Source organism: Bombina bombina, chromosome 5, assembly GCF_027579735.1.
Source record: "Bombina bombina isolate aBomBom1 chromosome 5, aBomBom1.pri, whole genome shotgun sequence".
Taxonomy (NCBI): domain Eukaryota; kingdom Metazoa; phylum Chordata; class Amphibia; order Anura; family Bombinatoridae; genus Bombina; species Bombina bombina.
Window position 1 is genome coordinate 444,305,890 of NC_069503.1, and position 21,907 is coordinate 444,327,796.

Consider the following 21,907-nt stretch of genomic DNA (forward strand, 5'->3'; position numbering starts at 1 on the left):
AGAAAGTGGAAGGTACAAGCATGTTTCCTGGGTTGGAGTTCCCAGTGTGTCTGAATCTCTCTCACAATTCTCATGATATTCTGTAATCATTTTATACCTGCAAGTCTCACTGATTTATCTTGCTAGCTTTATGCAAGTGAAGAATGCTCATAATTACAATACACCCGTAAAGTAATGTGCTCTAAACTAGAGGCAAATGCAAGCTAAATTGTAGTTAAAACATTTCAGTTTAATTTGTATATGCTGCAAACAGATTCTTATACAGAATTCAGAGAGTTCAGCCCCCTGTGAAGTCTGCGCTATAATTTCCTTCCAAGATGAATAAGTTTTGATCATTGGGCCCTAAATGTTAAATGATGTAGGGGGCTCAAACTGATTTTACAACAGACCCTGGTTGTATTACCACTTGATAACACCCAAGATATTATAACAGAAATATAAAAAAGAGACAGTACCCTTTTTTGGATCGCATACAACAGATTGAACTGCTTTTGAGTTGTGCTCTGAAGTTTAGTTAAAGTTTAATTTAAAAATAGCATTAAACACAAATTACTATATACAAAAAGAAATCAAACATTGGGGTTGTACTCCAATGCTTCTGTGACCATCATTATTACATACAAGTGTAAATATTACTGCTTGAAATGCACTATCATAGCTTTTATCATTCCCATACAATTTTATTTAAAGTGGTACTGTGTCATAGAGCTAAAAGTTAACAATGGTTAAAGCTTTCAATAAGTTAAATACAAAAGCTCTCCAAAAGGTTTCCAAAATACCATGATGTTCCAAAATGTGGAACCATCTAGTAACAATAAAAATCTAATAAAAAAGCATGCTCTCATAAAACAAAAACAAACAAATAAGTCAAAGGGCTACTGTAGCCTGTATTTTAATTTTGATCCTCTTAAGTGAAAGAATAATGAAGATTCAGAGACAGGTATTTTGCTGTCCAATGTATTTGTGCTTTTCTTGCTTTCTTGAATCTCCAGAGTTATTGGTAATCGAGCCTGATTTGTCCAAAAATATTTAACTCATGTTGAAGCGGTGTTCCCCTCTAGTTATGTGTGAAGAAAACTCATATCTGTCCTGGCTTTGGTATCCGCACATGTTACACTCAAATGGGTCACGGAAGCCATGGCAGCCCATGTGGATGGTATACATGACATGATCCAGGAAGAGGACTCGGCAATGCTCACACTTGTGAACTTTAATTGGTTCCCCACTGCCACTAATCACTTTAAAAGCATCCTGAGAATTGTCACTGGAAGCTCTTAGCATTTCAAAGGGCCTGTGCTCTTTCATAGACAGCCCATTTCTGGGATGAGGATTCATGTGATTGGTCAGGTAAATAAGCCCACCCCGTTCCTCATTGTTACTTTCAGTGTCCGTTGAATCTTGACAACTGTTGCTTGGGGAGACTTCCCTTTCAGAAGATATGGATTTCACCTGTGAGAGTAGCAGTAGGTTCTCCACTGCACTCTCATGGGCATTTTGATTGTTATGAGAAGAAATGTCTGCAGGAGGCTTGTGAAGGGCATACATAGCTGGTACACCTTCCGGGCCACCGGGTGGAGTCTGGACCAAAGGACGCAAGGATTCTGCTCCCAAAAATTGAATGGCATTATTGATTGCTTGGTCAATTACATGTGTTTGCATCATGTCACTCTCCTTCTCATAGTTAGCATTTCCATCATAAGGTATTTCAGACAATCTCTTATCACCTATGGGAAAAATTATTACAAATTTAGGGGAAAAGATTTTATTTTATTAACGTTCTCATTACATATATTAAATGAAGGCTGTGAATGTAGAGAATGTAACTCTTAGAAAATGTTATTCTGCATCAACTTTGAACTGCACATTCCTACGTAGATTATTTAAGCAAAATAATTGCATGTTAAAATATAGTAATGGTTAGAAAGCGTGAGCAATAAAAATGAAAATGCCTTTTATTTGAAAGACACAACTAGATTGTCCCCTATACAGTATATTAATACAAGCTTTGCTATAAGCATAAATTCATATATCTAATGTAAGGTATAAATACCTACCAAACTCATAAGCACATAGTCAATTATGGATTTCTGAATGAGGCTATACACAGGTTTAAAAGTTCAATAACCTCAGCTAGACAAGCCAGAAAAAACTTGTGCTCATGGGCCCTGCACAATACAGACGTATTCATGTGGTAAAAGGGACATGAAACCCATAAACTTTTCATTCTTGAATCAGATAGAGTATACAATTTTAAACAACTTTTCAATTTACATTTATTATAAAGTTTGCTTTGTTCTGTTTGTATCCTTTAATTGTAGTCCCCAATCAGCAGCTAGCTCCCAGCTCCTTAGCCTATCTACAGTCCAGAGTTAGACCAGCAAGCGGGAAATGTACCTTGCCAGGCCAGGTGCATGTAGGATAAGCTGGCACCCTCCAGCTAAAAACATATGTCAAAAGACCGTTTGTATGCTTCAATAAAGGACATATTTGGGATTCTATGGTGCTGCGGAGTACTTATTTTGACCTTAGCCTATCTAGATATTCTTTTCAGCAAAGGACACAGACGGCTACATTACGAATTTTGCGTTAGAGGCTATGCGGTGCTAACGAGCAGTTTTCTCTCACCGCTCACTTACCTACAGCGCTGGTATTACAGGTTTTTACAAAACCAGCGTTTAAAGGCAAGAAGTGAGCGTTGAGCAAAATTGTGCTCCTTACCGCACTCCAATACCAGCGCTGCTTAAGTCAGCGGTGAGCTGGTGTAACGTGCCCGTGCACGATTTCCCCATAGGAATCAACAGGGAGAGCCAGCTGAGAAAAAGTCTAACACCTGCAAAAAAGCAGCGTAAAACTCAGTAACGCAGCCCCATTGATTCCTATGGGGAAATAAAATGTATGTTTACACCTAACACCCTAACATGAACCCTGAGTCTAAACACCCCTAATCTTATACTTATTAACCCCTAATCTGCCGCCCCCGACATCGCCGACACCTACATTATACTTATTAACCCCTAATCTGCCGCTCCGGACACCGCCACCTACATTATATGTATTAACCCCTAATCTATAAAACCCCTAATTTTTCGTTTTAACCCCTAATCTGCTGCCCCCAACATCGCCGACACCTACATTATATTGATTAACCCCTAATCTGCCGCCCCCAATGTCGCCGCAATTTACCTACACTTATTAACCCCTAATCTGCCGCCCCCAATGTCGCCGCCACTATAATAAACATATTAACCCCTAAACCGCCGCACTCCCGCCTCGCAAACATTAGTTAAATATTATTAACCCCTAATATGCCGTCCTTAACATCGCCGCCACCTACCTACATTTATTAACCCCTAATCTTCCACCCCCAACGTCGTTGCCACTATACTAAATGTATTAACCCCTAAACCTAAGTCTAACCCTAACCCTAACACCCCCTAACTTAAATATAATTACAATAAATCTAAATAAAAATTAATATTATTACCTAAATTATTCCTATTTAAAACTAAATACTTACCTGTAAAATAAACCCTATGCTAGCTACAATATAACTAATAGTTACATTGTAGCTAGCTTAGGGTTTATTTTTATTTTACAGGCAAGTTTGTGTTTATTTTAACTAGGTACAATAGTTATTAAATAGTTATTAACTATTTAATAACTACCTAGCTAAAATAAATACAAAAGTACCTGTAAAATAAAACCTAACCTAAGTTACAATAATACCTAACCTTACCCTACAATTAAATAAATTAAAAACAATTAAATAAATTAAATTAAATTAGATAAAGTACAACCCCCCCCCCCACTAAATTACAGAAAATAATAAACAAATTACAAGATATTTAAACTAATTACACCTAATCTAATAGCCCTATCAAAAAAAAGCCCCCCCAAAATAAAAAAAACCCTAGCCTAAACTAAACTATCAATAGCCCTTAAAAGCACCTTTTGCAGGGCATTGCCCCAAAGTAATCAGCTCTTTTACCTGTACAAAAAAATACAACCCCCTCCCCCAACAGTAAAACCCACCACCCACACAACCAACCACCAAAAATAAAATACTATCTAAAAAAACCTAAGCTCTTAAAAGGGCAGTTAGCTCTTTTGCAGCCCAAACCGTAATCTAAAAAATAAAACCCACCCAATACACCCTTAAAAAACCCTAACACTAACCCCCTGAAGATCGACTTACTGTTCTGAAGATCCGACATCCATCCTCAAGGAAGCAGCAGAAGTCTTCATCCAACCGGGCCGAAGTCCTCAACGAAGCCGGGAGAAGCCTTTATCCAAGCCGGGCGAAGTGGTCCTCCAGACGGGCAGAAGTCTTTATCCAGACGGCATATTCTATCTTCATCCATCCGACGTGGAGCGGCTCCATCTTCAAGACATCCGACGCGGAGCATCCTCTTCATCCGGAGTCTTCTTACTGAATGACGGTTCCTTTAAGCGACGTCATCCAAGATGGCGTCCCTTAGATTCTGATTGGCTGAAAGAATTCTATCAGCCAATTGGAATTAAGGTAGAAAAAATCCTATTGGCTGATGCAATCAGCCAATAGGATTGAGCTTGCATTCTATTGGCTGTTCCAATCAGCCAATAGAATAAGAGCTCAATCCTATTCGCTGACTGGATCAGTCAATAGGATTGAACTTCAATCCTATTGGCTGATTGCATCAGCGAATAGGATTTTTTCTACCTTAGTTCTGATTGGCTGATAGAATTCTATCAGCCAATCGGAATCTAAGGGACACCATCTTGGATGACGTCACTTAAAGGAACTGTCATTCAGTAAGAAGACTCCGGATGAAGAGGATGCTCCGCGTTGGATGTCTTGAAGATGGAGCTGCTCAACATCGGATGGATGAAGATAGAAGATGCCGTCTGGATGAAGACTTCTGCCCGTCTGGAGAACCACTTCGCCCGGCTTGGATGAAGACTTCTCCCGGCTTCATTGAGGACTTCAGCCTGGTTGGATGAAGACTTCTGCCGCTTCCTTGAGGATGGATGTCCGGTCTTCAGAACAGTAAGTCGATCTTCAGGGGGTTAGTGTTAGGTTTTTTAATGGTGTATTGGGTGGGTTTTATTTTTTAGATTAGGGTTTGGGCCGCAAAAGAGCTAACTGCTCTTTTAAGGGCAATGCCCATCCAAATGCCCTTTTCAGGACAATGCGGAGCTTAGGTTTTTTTAGATAGTATTTTATTTTTTGAGGTTGGTTATGTGGGTGGTGGGTTTTACTGTTGGGGGGTTGTTTGTATTTTTTTTTTTACAGGTAAAAGAGCTGATTACTTTGCGGCAATGCCCAGCAAAAGGCCCTTTTAAGGGCTATTGATAGTTTAGGCTAGGGTTTTTTTTATTTTGGGGGGCTTTTTTATTTTGATAGGGCTATTAGATTAGGTGTAATTAGTTTAAATATCTTGTAATTTGTTTATTATTTTCTGTAATTTAGTGTTTTGTTTTTTTTGTACTTTAGCTAATTTAATTTAATTTAATTTATTTAATTGTTTTTAATTTAGTAAATTTATTTAATTGTAGGGTTAGGTTAGGTGTTATTGTAACTTAGGTTAGGTTTTATTTTACAGGTACTTTTGTATTTATTTTAGCTAGGTAGTTATTAAATAGTTAATAACTATTTAATAACTATTGTACCAAGTTAAAATAAATACAAACTTGCCTGTAAAATAAAACTAAACCCTAAGATAGCTACAATGTAACTATTAGTTATATTGTAGCTAGCATAGGTTTTATTTTATAGGTAAGTATTTAGTTTTAAATAGGAATTATTTAGGTAATAATATAAATTTTTATTATGATTTATTGTAATTATATTTAAGTTAGGGGGTGTAAGTGTTAGACTTAGGTTTAGGGGTTAATACATTTAGTATAGTGGCGGCGAAGTTGGGGGCGGCAGATTAGGGGTTAATAATTTTATTTTAGTGTTTGCGATGCGGGAGGGCCTCGGTTTAGGGGTTAATAGGTAGTTTATGGGTGTTAGTGTACTTTTTAGCACTTTAGTTATGAGTTTTATGCTACGGCGTTGTACCATAAAACTCTTAACTACTGACTTTAAAATGCGTTACAGATCTTGGAGGTAGAGGGTGTACGGCTCACTTTTTTGCCTCCCAGGACAGACTCGTAATATCAGCGCTATGGAAGTCCCATAGAAAAAAGACTTTACAAAGTTTACGTAAGTCGTTTGGCGGTAAGGCCAAAGAAGTGTGCGGTGCCCCTAAACCTGAAAGACTCGTAATAGCAGCGGTAGGAAAAAAGCAGCGTTAGGACCTGTTAACGCTGCTTTTTCAGCCTAACGCACAACTCGTAATCTAGCCGAGAAAGAACAAATCAAAGTTGATAATAGATGTAATTTAGAAAGTTGTTTCAAATTATATGATATATCTGAATCATGTCCCTTTAAGTACAATATTAATCTCAAGCAATCTGCAGAACTGTGAATGTTGGGTCGTACTTTATGCACATCTAGCTTAAAGTTATCAATGTTTTCATCCTCTCTTCAGAATTTATATTTTTTATTTTTTAAAACTTGTTCTTTTGAGTAATTTCCTATAAATGGCCAGAGATGCAAAAATAAAAGTGTAGTATTACATTTATGCTTGAATTTCTAAATAGTTTAAATATAAATTGTAAAAGGCTTTCAGGTCTTTCATAAAAATATGCAAGCAGTCAGACAATAATGTAGCGTAACACATATAGAAAAATATTTCTATGTGCAATCAACAGGTTAACTTCCAAAACAGTTCCCTGAATCCCAAACAGTGTAGAATTTACAGTACAGCAAAGTAATTCAGACTAAATCTAACATTTTGGGGCCCATTTATCAAGCTCCGTATGGAGCTTGAAGGGCCGTGTTTCTGGCGAGCCTTCAGACTCGCCAGAAACACCAGTTATGAAGCAGTGGTCTAAAAACCGCTGCTCCATAACCTGTCCGCCTGCTCTGAGGAGGAGGACAGAGATCGCAAGAAATTAACCCCATTGAATAAGATCGGGTTTACTGACACCCCCTGCTGGCGGCCGCGAATCTGCAGGGGGCGGCGTTGCACCAGCAGTTCACAAGAGTTGCTGGTGCAATGCTGAATGGGGAGAGTGTATTACTCTTCGCATTCAGCAATGTCTGTCGGACATGATCCGCTGATCGGATCATGTCGGACAGACATTTGTTAAACAGGCCCCTTTGCCTCTTTAAACTACATTTGATATATTTAAATGTACATTCTAAGCAAAAGTACAATTATCTTAATTTTTGAAGCATGTTATTTTTGCAGTTTTGCCACTTGCTAGCTATGGGGACTAGCGACTGAAGCCTGTTCAACTTTTTTTCTGGCTGAAAAGGCCACTTTTCGATTGATGTAATCACAACATGCTTAAAATCCTTCTAAAAGTTGCCTATTTGTGGCAAAACACTCAATAAGTTCCACATAACAAAGAAAGAGGCAAGACTGAGTAGCACAGACAGAGAAGATAGCATTACTTATTGCTGACTGACTTCCAACTTAAAGTAACCATGGATTTGGTGCTTGCACATCTGTTAAACAAAGGCCTCAGTATTTATACGTGGGACTTGTTTGGTATTGTTGCAATATTTTATTACATTACTTATGTGTAAGAAGCAAAAGCAAGTCAAGCTTGCCAAGTTTATTTTAGTCATTTATTCACATACTACAGTAAAAGATCAAGAGCGATACAAATTGGATTACACTATTGTGTTGTTTTCCTCTTTAAAGTGACATGAAAATCTTTCTTTAATTCAGAAGAGCATACAATTATAAACAACTTTCCAGTCTACTTTTATTTTTAAATTTTGCTTTGTTCTCTTGGTATCCTTTGTTAAAAAGCACACCTAGGTGGGTTATGGAGCGGAGAGCTAGCTGCTGATTGATGGCTGCACATACATGCCTCTTGTCTTTGGCTTACTGATATGCTCAGCTAGCTCACACTAGTGCATTGCTGCTCATTCAAGAAAGAATACCAAGAGAATGAAGCAAAATAAAAACTACATTAGAAAGTTGTTTAAAATTGTATCCCCTATCTGGATCATGAAAGAAATTTTTTGGGTTTCATGTCCCTTTTAAGTTTAAAAAATGTGTATTAATTACTCTTGGACATTTATTCGAATTAATCTCTCTGTGAAACAACCAATGGTATACAGCTGTTGTTTCAAGAAGCGACACTTATTGGCTTTAGCCAAGGGATGCTAATATGTAATTGTCATGCTAAAGTGAATTAAAACATAATCTTTTTGTATTAAAATGTCCCTTTAAAAAGGAATTTCCTCAATGTTTATTTGCATTCCCAAAGTGGTTTTATGGATTTCAACAAGCCTTTTTTGTTTTAAAGATTGTTGTTAATGATTAGGTATCAATTAAATACACACTGATGGTGCATTTGGTAATACATAGTAACATAGTAAATGAGGTTGAAAAAAGACCGAAATTCACCGAGTTCAACCTATCTAAAATACTTACTAAAAGCTCCAGTTAAGCTTAAATAATCCGACTAAAAGGTGACCCATTTAATATAGACAGAAATGTATCCAAACAATTTTTAAATGTATCTAGGGTATTGGCATTCACTACCTCCTTTGGTAATGAGTTGTACAATTTTATTGCTCTTACAGAGAAAAAACGTTTTTGTTGCAGGAGATTAAATCTCCTTTCCTCCATCCTTAAATTGTGACCTCTGGTCACAAACAAATTTCTTGGAATAAACAGAGCTTCTGCCATCTCTGTATATGGGCCTTGAATATATTTATATAAAGTAATCATGTCACCTCTCAAGTGCCTTTTTTCTAAAAAAAACAGATCCGGTTTGGCTAGCCTCTCCTCATAGCTTAAATTCTACAATCCTCTTATTAGCTTTTTGGCCCTTCTCTGAACTTTTTCTAGTCCTGCAATATCTTTTTTTGCGATCGGTCCACAGAACTGCACTCCATACTCAAGGTGAGGTCTTACCAGGGCTTTATATATAGTGACAGAATTATGCTTTCCTCCCTTGAATCAATGCCTCTTTTAATACATGCTAGTATCTTATTAGCTTTTGAAGTCGCTGACCTGCATTGTGCACCCATCTTTAGCTTGTTATCTATTACTACCCCCAAATCCCTTTCCTCCTGTGTTTGGCTAAGTCTTGTTCCACTTAAATAATACGCTGCCTGCTTATTTTTACTTCCAAAATGTAGAACCTTGGATTTTCCCGTATTGAATCTCATTTTCCATTTACCTGCCCATACTTTTAATTTTTGAAGGTCCTTTTGTAACGAAAGTTCATCCTGCTCTGACCTAATGACCTTACTGAACTTAGTATCATCTGCAAAAATAGAGATGTCGCTATTTAATCCTTGCTCCAAGTCATTTAAAAAAATATTAAAAAGAACAGGGCCCAGTACTGATCCCTGGGGGACTCCACTGATTACCTTTGTCCAATCTGAGTATGATCCCTTTACTACTACTCGTTGCTCCCTATCTTTTATCCAGTTATATATCCATGAGCTAACATTTTCAGCTATTCCCAGTCCCTTAATTTTGTGCATTAATCTCTCATGTGGCACTGTATCAAACGCCTTTGCAAAATCTAAGTATATCACATCAACTGATTCCCCTTTATCTATATTTTTGAGGATAATGAGTCTTGAAAAAATAAGAGTAGAGGTTTGTCTATAACAGTGCTAAATTTCCTTAACACCCTTGGGTGTATTCCATCTGGGCCTGGAGTATTATTTACCTTAATATTATCCAATTTGTTCCTGATATCCTCTATACAAAACCCAGTTAATGGTAAGGGCTGGCATGTTCTATTATGTTCCAAAGTATCATCCAATGGTTCCTCTCTTGTGTATACTGAAGAAAAAACTGGTTTAGTACCTCAGCTTTCTCCCTGTCACTGTTAATCATGCTACACTCCACGCATTTTGATGTACCTATATAATCTTTCTTAGATTTTTTGCTATTTATGTACTTAAATACTTTTTTAGGGTTAGACTTAGAATCCTTTGCAATTAATTTTTCATTTTCAATTTTGGCTAATTTGATTGTTTTTTTTGCATGCTTTGTTACATTCCTTATAAATATGGAATGTTGAGTCTGTACTATTTTCTTTGAATAATTTAAATGCCCTACGTTTTTTCCTAATTTCTCTTAACACATTTTTATTCAGCCACATTGGCTTGGATTTTTATTTTTATAACCATATGGTATTTGTTGATATGTATATTTATTTAACAAAGTTTTAAATGTTATCCATTTATCCTCTGTATTTTTATTAGAGAATAATTTATCCCAATTTATGTTATTTAATGATTTCCTTAAATCGTTGAATTTTGCTTTCTTAAATTAAAAGTCTTGGTTAAACCTTTAAGACACTGCTTATGAAAAGAAATTTCAAATGTGACCATGTTATGATCAATGTTACCCAAATGTTCTTTGACTTCTATGTTTGAAATTATATCTATATTATTTGATAGCACTAAATCCAATATAGCGTTACTGCTAGTTGGCTCCTCTATTAATTGTGACAAGAAGTTATCCCTGAGAACATTTAAAAATCTATCCTCCTTAGCTGAATTACTAGTTTCATTGGCCCAGTTTATATCAGGGTAGTTAAAATCTCCCATAATTACAGCACTGTTATTAGCAGCCTTACCTATTTGCATTAGTAGTTGAGTTTCATCCAGGTCACTAATGTTGGGAGGCTTGTAGCATGTTCCTAGTAATATTTTTTTTGCATTTTTCCCCCCACTCTTTATTTCCACCAACAGGGTCTCTACATTGTCGCCTGTAACATAAATATCTTCCCTTATTGTAGGTTTAAGGTTAGGTTTAATATACATGCAGATTCCTCCATCCCTTGTATTATTCCTTTTACTATAACTTTCCTAAATAAAGTATACCCCTCTAAGTTAACTGCCTAGTCATGTGAATCATCCCACCAAGTTTTAGTTATACTGATAACATCATAGTCCTCTTCTGCAACTAAGAGCTCCAGTTCCCCCATGTTACCTGTCATGTTTCTTGCATTTGTTGCCATACATTTCATTTTCATGTGCTTTCTGCTGCTACTTGGGCCTCTATTTAACAAAGTCTGGCGGACCTGATCTGACAGTGCGGATCAGATCCGCCAAACCTCGCTGAATACGGAGAGCAATACGCTCTCCGTATTCAGCATTGCACCAGCAGCTCACAAGAGCTGCTGGTGCAATGCCGCCCCCTGCAGACTCGCGGCCAATGGGCCGCCAGCAGGGGGTGTCAATCAACCTGATCGTACTCGATCGGGTTGAATTACGGTGATGTCTGTCCGCCTGCTCAGAGCAGACGGACAGGGTTATGGAGCAGCGGTCTTTGTGACTGCTGCTTCATAACTGCTGTTTCTGGCGAGCCTGCAGGCTCGCCAGAAACACGGGGCATCAAGCTCCATTCGGAGCTTGATAGATAGGCCCCTTGGTGTGCTTTCCTCCATACCTTCTAATGTGACATTTCTTAAGTCATCCCTTCCTTGAGATAATAAAGGAGTGACAGATTCACAGACTGACCTCCCTGTTCTATTGTGTTCTAACTGACCCTCCCGCCGTATTGAATAATAACAGTGTCGCCAAATTTCTAAATTGTACTTTATAAAAATAAATTTTTGAACATCACAATTTTTCTCTTCTCAGAAACCTTTCGGCTAGCAGCTAGGGTCCAGTTCAAAGTAATATTTATTCTCAGTGCAGCTTGCTTATGACTTAATAAAGGCCATTATACTCAAAATTATGTCATCTATATGAAAAGTGACTTTCAAAACATGTTCAACTTTTTTTTAAATGAAAACATTGTATTAAAAGAGGCATTGATTCAAGGGAGGAAAGCATAATTCTGTCACTATATAAAGCCCTGGTAAGAACTCACCTTGAGTATGGAGTGCAGTTCTGGGGACCGATCGCAAAAAAAGATATTGCAGAACTAGAAAAAGTTCAGAGAAGGGCCACAAAGCTAATAAGGGGATTGGAGAACCTATGAGGAGAGGCTAGCCAAACTGGGTCTGTTTTTTTTAAGAAAAAAGGCGCTTGAGAGGTGACATGATTACTTTATATAAATATATTCAAGGCCCATATTCAGAGATGGCAGAAGCTCTGTTTAATCCAAGAAAATTGTTTCTGACAAGAGGTCACAATTTAAGGTTGGAGGAAAGGAGATTTAATCTCCTGCAACAGAAACGTTTTTTCACTGTAAGAGCAATAAAATTGTGTAACTCATTAACAAAGGAGGTAGTGAATGCCTATACCCTAGATACATTTAAAAATAGTTTGGATACATTTCTGTATATAAACAAAATTCATGGATATGATTGCGAGTATTAAATGGGTCACCTTTTAGTGGGGTTATTTAAGCTTAACTGGAGCTTTTTGTAAGTATTTTAGATTTGTATAGGTTGAACTCGATGGACTTCGGTCTATTTTCAACCTTATCTACTATGTTACTATGTTATCTACTATGTAAGAGCTTTTTTAAATTTATACTAAAGCTAATACAGGTGTATTAGTTGTGTACTTCCTACTAATACTCATTGGCTGATAGATATTTGCAGCTAATAGGTACTTCCTTCTGATGCTCATTACCTGATAGACACTTCCTGCCAAGCTAATTGAGCAATGGTATGTAGAACCTAAAAGTCAATTGGCATTGGCAGAAGTGCACAACTGATACTTGTATATTAGTTTAAAATTAACTCCTTCACTACCATAAATTTCAGACCCTTTTTTTGCACAAAATATATATTTTGTGCAAAAAAATAGCTTTTGGTGGATGACAGTTTCAACTAGCTATTTATTCTCAGAATTAAAGGGATACTGAACTCAATTTTTTTCTTTTGTGAGATAAAGATAGAGCATGCAATTTTAAGCAACTTTCTAATTTACTCCTTTTATCAATTTCTCTTCATTCTCTTGCTATCTTTATTTGAAAAAGAAAGTCCAGGACCCTGGACAGCACTTGTTTATTGGTGGATTAATTTATCCACCAATCAGAAAGAACAACCCAGGTTGTTCACCAAAAATGGGATGGCATCTAAACTTACATTTTTAAATAAAGATACAAAGAGAATGAAGAACATTTGCTAATAGGAGTAAATTAGAAAGTTGCTTAAAATTGCATGCTCTATCTGAATCACAAAAAAATTTAGTTCAGTGTCTCTTTAAGAAATTATTGTAAAATTAAACGACCAGACACAAATATATAAAAAGATAATCGCATTCCTTAAAATGTAGCTTTCTAACTACAAAACAAATCTTAAAAGTTGTTCATTGGCATCCTCTGATTCAGCTATCACTAATCATTTATATATATTTGTCTTTATATTTTACTATTTTAAGGTCTTAATCTGCAGCTATGTTTAAAATTATACAATGTGGTAACTCTTATGTGGTATAGCAGAACTGCCCAAATTTTCAAACCCCAAAAAACAATATATATTTTAAAACTAGACAACCCAAGGTGTATTTTTCTAGCCCCATTTTTTTATATTTCATGCCACCATTTAACCGCCAAACTTTGGGTTTAAAACTAAAATTATTTACACAACACTACTGTAGTCATGTGACAAATGATTGTAAATGTTTCTCTAGGATCCCCTTTGCTCAGAAATGGCAGACATTTTGGTAATTAGAAACCTGCACACAACACTTCTAAAATTTACAGTAGTGAAGGGGTTTATCAGTTAGCTGTAAAGGGTAAAATGTATTGTAATGCAGTGATTACCCTCCTAACTGACACCTACCACCTCCCTGATCCCTCCCAAACAGCTATCTTCCCTCCCCTTACCACTGGGCACCATCATCTTCCACCATCTTAGGTACTGATTACAAGTCTGCCAATATGCAGTTAGTTTTTTATTTATTTATTTATTTGTATTTTTCTATAGTGTAGTGATCCCACCTCCCCCTTTAAATGACCTTAGTGTAGGCCCCCCAATCCTTCTAATAACCTATTTATTACACCTCTAATATACCCTTTTCCATAATTTAGGCACCTATCCTTCTCTCTCCCCTTTCAAAAATATTTTTGTAGTGTAGGGAGCCCGCCTTCCTCCTTCCCTCCTAAATCTCCCACTGCTGTATCAGCAATCTGGCTTCATATAATAAGGGAGCACAATTAGCGCTCTCTTACTATATGAAGGCAGATTCCTTCTGTCCCCAGCTGCAGTCTCTCTGTCTAATCTGACAGCAATGACCACAGCATGCACCAAAGTGTTGGGCGTACAATACGCTGTACAAAGTACTGTGTGAAGTAGTACCGATTTCCAATTGGCACAAGTGGTTAAACGTACACAGTTCTTCCTTCACAGTTTTTGCTACAAAATATCATGTTTAAATACTGATTTTTCATATAGATTACTGAACATTTTTGAGCGCACTGGGTGCCTACTGTAGGTCATTGTACTTTTAAGGTGAATTTCAAGCATATGTTTTGCTTGATAAAAAGCCTGGTTCATATACTAAACGAGAAACAAATTGGAAAAGCAAGAATGTTAAATATGTTTAGCTTCTATTCACTTTAATAAGATATATTTTCATGCTGTCATGTTAGACTTGATGGCCAATTAGTGCACATATAGGGGCTGATTTAACATTGTGCAAGCGGACATAATCCGCAATATCGACAGCACACGCTGGTGCAATGCCGCCCCCTGCAGATTCACGGCCAATCGGCCGCTAGCAGGGGGTGTCAATCAACCCGATCATATTGTATCGGGTTGATTTCCGGCGATGTCTGTCCGCCGCCTCAGAGCAGGCGTTCAGGTTATGGAGCAGCGGTCTTTAGACCGCTGCTTAATAACTTGTGTTTCTGGCGAGCCTTCAGAAACACGGGGCATCAAGCTCCATACGGAACTTGATAAATATGCCCCGTAGAGAAGTTAAGCCACGTGTTAGAATTAAATGAAAGATGAAAAAAAAAAGTTTTCTACACTGCTTTGCTACTCCATGAGTTGCTTTTTTAACAAATATTGTACAACATAGCTACAAATAATGTTGCAAATACAGCAGCCATAGAGTGCAAAAGACACATGTACATTCCTGAGTACTATAAGCCTACCTAAGTTTACTCTTCAACAAATGACATTACGAGGAAGAAGCAAATTTGATAGAAGTAAATTGGAAAGTTGCACATTTGCACAGGAGGTAGCAGAAAGTTAACGGTTGCAAGAAAGAAGTGGAGCTGAGATCACAACTTACTGCTCTAACCAGAGATGGTTACAAATCTACTTGACTGTGGTTCTACATATCTTCTTTAAATGAAAGAAAGCGCATGCATGTGTTAATGGGCTACAAACTCTTACCAACAAATTTTTGAGGCATACAGCTCTTACGTTTGGCAACGTTACTTGCAAGTCTGTCAAGTACAAGAGACCGCTCAGAGCCCATCTTGGATAAGTCTTCAGCCATTTCATTTGGGTTTGTTTCTTCTTTTACTACTAGAACCAAATAAAACCCAGTCAAAATAAGATATGGTTATAAAGAACAGAGTTCATTAAAGAGGAATGTTAAATAAATTAAAAGAATTAAAGACATTTTTTTGGCCTCTCTAGGGGGAGAGGGGCAAACATAATAATGTTTACGCAACGTGTAATGTGAGTGATATGAAATATAAGAAAAAAATTGTGGTACATTTTCTGTACTTTTTTCTTCTTCAAAAATCCATAAGCATTTACCCTACCCTGAGGTTGAGCTTTACGGGGGGCTCTGTCATGATAGGTGTTTGTCTAAGAGAGTGATTCCTGTCCCTGTTGCAGTTAGGCAAACTGTACCTTTAAGGAGGCCTAGAAGATCAATTAGGCCTTGATTCTAGTAGACTGTAGTCCTTCAGTTTTATTGTTTGGCTATTCTGGTTTGACTTTTGCTTTCCCTGACTACTCTTCTGTATTACCCCCTTATTTTGAACTGACTTGGTATTTGACTTAAGCCTGTTTTAGACTCTGGGTTTGTTAAATGATTTTGTGCTGCTTTTCCTTGTTAGGCTTTAACCTGGACTGTATGACTCTGTATTCCCTTATTCCCTTACAGAGAATAGTGACTTGCAGTTAGTTTTGTATTAGAATACACTATTTCTTCTGTTACCTGAATCTCAAGTTCCTATTTACCTTGGATGTATCTTCTTTTAAGAGCTCTGCATTAAAGCCAACTATGCGAGTTTGTTTTTGTCTGGATAGTGAGAGTAAACTGTTATAAAGGTATGTTTTCCTTTGATATTTACATGAATGAATTTGCAGTTGCATTCTAATATCTAATTGTTCTTTTGCTTGAAGGTACTGATTAAAGTACTAGAGAGAGTTCAGCAACTGAGTTTAGTCTCATTGCTCTTTTATCTCTAGCTCCTGCTCGGCTACTGTATTATAATTTGCTTCAATAAGGGTTTGTGGTGAGTTTGGCCTCTCAGCAATTGATTCAACTTGTAATATTTTGGGACAACAGTATTCTACCTAATGCTGGAGAAGATGTGGTTAGAGGACAAATTCAATTTTGCCTCCTCTAGTAGGCTTAGTAAATTCCACCAACTTATATTAGATTGTAGAACACACCCAAGAATTAATATTCATTAGGCAAGAAACTGAAGATCCCAAGTAGTGAATACAGAAAGGAGAGCTTTAAAGCGCTGCTTCATAAACCCTCCCCACCTACTCTGAGTTAGTGGATAAAAATCCCCCCAACCCATTCAATCAGGGTAATTGACAAGCCCTACTCACACACAATTGGTTGTGCGAGCTCATGGGGTTGCACTGCAAGATGGGGAACAAATGCACCCCACAATTTGCGATAAAATGTGGACAGGTTCACAAGATGTGACTCCTGTCTATTCACAAATTGATAAATATAGCCCTTAATCGTAAATATTTGATATGACATATTAATCAGGATAAAAGTTGTTAACAGATTTTAATTTCTCTTTTGGTAGAAATGAGCAGTCTGTTAAATAAAAAATAAAGGTAGATAGAGCGGGCTTAAAATCTGCAATGCACTGCCTTTTTAATAGGTAATATTTTTAAAAAAACTATTAAAACACATATATTTTTAGCAGCCACTAAAGTGCTTGTCTATTATATCAGATCAATTTTATTAGGTGCTTCTGAACTGGTGAGACTGGAAAGCAAATTTAGCAAGCTTGCAATGGAAAATTAAACGAACATTGTACTCAAAATATTTTTAATACTGTTATGAAAAACGGTATTTAAAGATGAATATCACCAGGAAGCCAATATACATAAGTAGGAAGTACCTCTCAGCCAGTGAGCATTAGCATAACATACCTATCAGCCAATGAGCATTAACAGGAAGTATTGATCACTCAATAAACATAGTAGGAAATACACTGATAAGGCTGTGCAAGTTTCAATTTAAATGTAATCAGCCTTGACTTCACATTTCTTCAGGTTAAAGACAAAATTCTCATGTTTAAATACTGTTCTTTCTTAAGAATAATAAAAAAACATCTTTAGTACAAAAGTCCCTTTAGTTGAGACATGATTTAAATGTTTTTGCAATTTATAACACTGTGTAATAGCTGTTGCATTGTATGTGTGCTGATAACATTTTAATTGCATGTGAGTTGCATTTTTTAACATAACAAAATTGTAATGCAAATACTAGGCATGTGCATTTGGAGGTTACGGATGCCTCTGAATGTGGAAGAAAATGGCCGCTCGCGGCGTTCGGCTCATTTTGGAGCCGGACTTCTTCTTGTGAAAGTGCGACTGTGTTGCACTTTCACAAGAAGAAATTTGGCTCTGAAAATTGCCAAATGCTGTGAGCGGACTCATTCCGCATTTGGAGGCATCCGAAACCCTTGAATGCACATGCATAGCAAATATTACCACTACTACATAAAAAGAGTGTGCCAAATGGCAATTGAATTTAATCAATGTGTATATTATTATGCAATCTTGTAAATCATCTTCTCATTTAAAGTTTAAAAGGGTTATATTTTTAAATAGTTAAAGTAATGAGGGGTCTCAAATACCAATTTCCTACATAGGGAGGGTGAAGAGTGCAGACATTTTGGGCCAGATTACAAGTGGAACGCTAACAGCTACGAGTGAGCAAAAAGGGGTTTATCGCCGATGTTTGCTTCCCTTATATTGCAAGTTGAAAGTAAACGTGATCGCTTGAGCGCAATTTAATTTAGCGCACATTGGGCTAGTGTGCCTCAGACCTCTGGTCACAAAACACACTAAAATAACATTACAAAATACAGTTACACTCATAATAACACCATCTAATAAAAATGATTCCAAAAAAATATTGCATAAACAAAGTTATGAGGTCTCAGGTGTTAGAAAAAAACACAGACAAAGGGCTTTAACATTGAGATACATACATATACATGTCTAAATATGTATGTATTTATATGTTTATATGTGTGTGCATATGTACAGTATTTATATGTGTATATAAGTATTTACAGACATATATAGACATATAAACACATAAATACATATGTACACATATATAGACATACTGTATATACATAAGTGCATTGTAGCCCTTTGTAGTCAAGTAGATGAAAACTTGTAAAACTATCTTTATGCAGAATTCATATTTAAACAAGTGTTATAATGTGTATTTACTATAAATATTTCACATTCCAATGTTCTGCACATAGCAGAATATGTTCTATGTATTTTTAAATAGATATTCCTATATATATCTGTATATGGCTATACCTATGTATAATCATGTATATATATATATATATATATATATATATATATATATATATATATATATATATATATATATATATATATATATAAAATATTTAGATATAAATATATATTGTACCAGAATACCATCAGATATATGTAGAAATATGTATTTATTCATAAACAGAACATATTCTGCTATGTGAAAAACATTGGAATGTGAAATATTCATATTTTCATGTAAGGTTAGTGCACTTGAGAAAATGTGATCAGGTTTGCAAGTGAATAGGGTGTCAGGATGCAAAATGCGTCAGATGGACCCGCCTGGGGACGCCATCTCATATCTGCTTGTATAGCCGCTTTCTAACGTGCTGAAATAAAGTACATTTTTGCATATTTTTACACACCCTGCAGTGCCGTACTTTCTTTTTTTTCCCCTGCGGATTGATTCACCGCAGTCAGGGCAATCCATGCATGACAGGGATATCTGTTTAATTCCCTCTTACGACCTGCAATACGTTGCTTCTTGGAGTCGCCGTTTGTGTAGAGTGTTTTTTTCCACCTTTTTTGTTGCTCCATTGACTACTACGGGGGAATACGGTATAGTGCGCTTTGGCTTTTTACGCTTGTCGAGTAAGCACGCGACTGAAAACAGTTTACTTTCAACTTGTAATACTAGCTCAAACTGACGGGCGCAAAAAGCTTACTTCTAGTGGAGTGTTTGAGCGGGAGTGTTAAATATTGCTCCACTTGTAATCTGGATCTTTATGATATAAAATTGGTAAAGCTTTGCATTTTAACAGTAAAAAATTGAAAAACTTATGGCACACATGAGGAATCTCTAAAAAAAGTATTAATTCTTTAAAAAATGCAAGTGCGCCATGCCATCTTTTCCCATCCATTTTACATAAAGAAATAAATATGCAGGTGTCTCTTACCTGAGTAAAGATTGTTCTGCAGTCCCATGCTCTGTAGGTAGTTATGGCAACGTTCTTTATGTTCCTCCAATGAACTCCGTTGTTTATAGCTGCGGCCACAGTATCCACACTTATGAGGTTTACCCACTGAAGGAACAAATAAAATAACATTTCTGTCTAAGCAGTTGCATAAAGAAAAACAAATACATTCCAGAGAAAACATAGCTTTATGAAAAATATACTATCTTTAAAAAAAGGCAGCGAGATTGAATTTCCTGAGAGCTGCTTACTTAAAGGGACACTGTATTATTTCCATCAGATGTGTGACAAAGTGGCATTTAAACTATTGCATGAAAAATGTGAGGGAAATTTTTTAAATTTAAACTAATACATCCATATCAGCTATGCACTTCCTAATAATGGTCACTAATAAAGATAACCCTTATAGCTCTACTGGTGGGGAGGGATTTGATTCTGTAATCCTGAAAATGTTGGTTTATTCAGAAAAGAAATAGTTGTATTTATAATGAAAATGTATTCAGAATTTATTTGTAATTGTTTATATTTAATCTATCATTTATTTACTATTCTATGCATAATTCAGGTACTTGCAGTATACGTATAAGTGGAAATGTTTAAAGTAGACTTTGCACCCCTACATCTATAATATGCATGGAAAACTATTATTACGCATGATTCAGATTCAGAGAATGCAATGTTAAACAACTTTCCAATTGACTTCCTTTATCAGTTTGTTTTCAGTCTTTTTCTATGCACACTTTCTGAGACACCAGCTCCTACTGAGCATGCGCAAGAGTTCATAGTGTATTTTTATACGAATCTGTAGTTGGCTGATGTTGTCACATGATACAGTGTGCAGGAAAATTAAGCAATCTGAAAATTTCTCCGAAAAAAATCTACAGATAATTTGAAATTCAGAGTAAGGGGTCCATTTATTAATCAGCAGACGCAGCTTCGGAGCTCCATCGTTTCAGCTCCGCCTGAAACAGAAGTTAAAGGGACATGAAACCCAAAAAAAATTCTCTCATGATTCAGATAGAAAATACATTTTTAAACAATTTTCTAATTTACTTCTATTTTCTAATCTGTTTCATTCTCTTGGTATCATTTGTTGAAGGAGCAGCATCACACTAATGGTTTCTAACTGAACACATGGGTGAGCCAATCACAATCGATATATACATGCAGCCACCAATCAACAGCTAGAACCTAGATTCTCTGCTGCTCCTGAGCTTGCCTATATAAAACTTTCAGGAAAGGATAACAAGAGAAGGAAACAAATTAAATAATAGAAGTAAACTGGAAAGTTGTTTAAAATTGTATTCTATATCTGAATCATGAATGAAATTTTTTGGGTTTCATGTCCCTTTAAGAAGCAGCGGTTGTAAGACCGCTGCTCCTTAACTTCTCCGTCACCTTTTAGGTGGTGGACTGAAATCATCCCGATCCTATCTGGTTGATTGACAGCCCCCGCTAGTGCCTGATTGGCCGCCAGTGAGCAGGGGGCGGCATTGCAAAAGTATTAAATTTCACCAGAAATACTTGTGCAATGTTAAATGCCAACAGTGTATGCTGTCGACATTTAGCGAGGTCGAGCGGAAATGATTCACTACTGCGAATCATGTTCGCTCAACCTTTGTTAAATCTACCCCTAAATGTTATTGTATATTCTTTTTAGTGTGCATTTGTGGATTAGACAATTTTACTGTATTTAATGATACTTTAAAAATATTTACAATTGCTTTTTAGTATTATTTACTGGTATATTAGTTTAAAGCCTGTGCAAGCATTGGGTGTATCTTATGATGTTTCTTTGCATTATGTGTGATCATAAATAATAAGTAGTTTAAATAATCTGTTCTTTGAAATTGTTTGCCTCATTGATGTGTGTTGGATTATGGGATGATTTTGAAACCAAAACTGTTGACGTTTTGTTATTCAGTAGAAAGAAAAATAAATGTTATCCCACTTATTATCCCTCGATAGTTTTACACTACTTTTATTGTTTATTATACTAATCTAATTTCAAAGTGTAAAATTAGCATTTTGTTTGTTAGGTAATGTAAGAGCATTCCTCTTGTTATTTATGCTATTGATAAAAAAAAAATAGTAGATGGCTTTTTCTAGCTGTGATCAAAGTAGACCTCAGTTTTATGCCAGCCCTTAAAACTCATATAGTAGTTATTACAAGCTCCCTATTGCAATTTACAATAAATTTACAGCAGCTGGTGTCCACTGTGCTATGTGGACTGGAAAGTGTGGTGGTAATTAGTGTAATTGTTAGCTGATAT

General features: G+C 36.3%; 1 protein-coding gene across 10 annotated transcripts in view; it reads right to left on the reverse strand.

The window, feature by feature from the left end:
- Positions 1-208: 208 nt before the first annotated feature.
- Positions 209-21,907, reverse strand: part of IKZF1 (IKAROS family zinc finger 1) — a 193,864-nt gene continuing 172,165 nt past the window's right edge. For 4 of the 10 annotated variants that reach the window (XM_053714312.1, XM_053714314.1, XM_053714309.1 and 1 more), the window contains 3 exons: positions 19,617-19,742; positions 15,322-15,456; positions 209-1,724 (listed from right to left, as the gene is read on the reverse strand). In XM_053714312.1, the coding sequence (XP_053570287.1) occupies positions 1,030-1,724; positions 15,322-15,456; positions 19,617-19,742 (956 nt within the window). In that variant the 3' untranslated portion in view covers positions 209-1,029. The remainder of the gene's footprint in view (positions 1,725-15,321; positions 15,457-19,616; positions 19,743-21,907) is intronic. The other 6 variants (XM_053714315.1, XM_053714311.1, XM_053714310.1 and 3 more) reach the window with 3 other exon arrangements.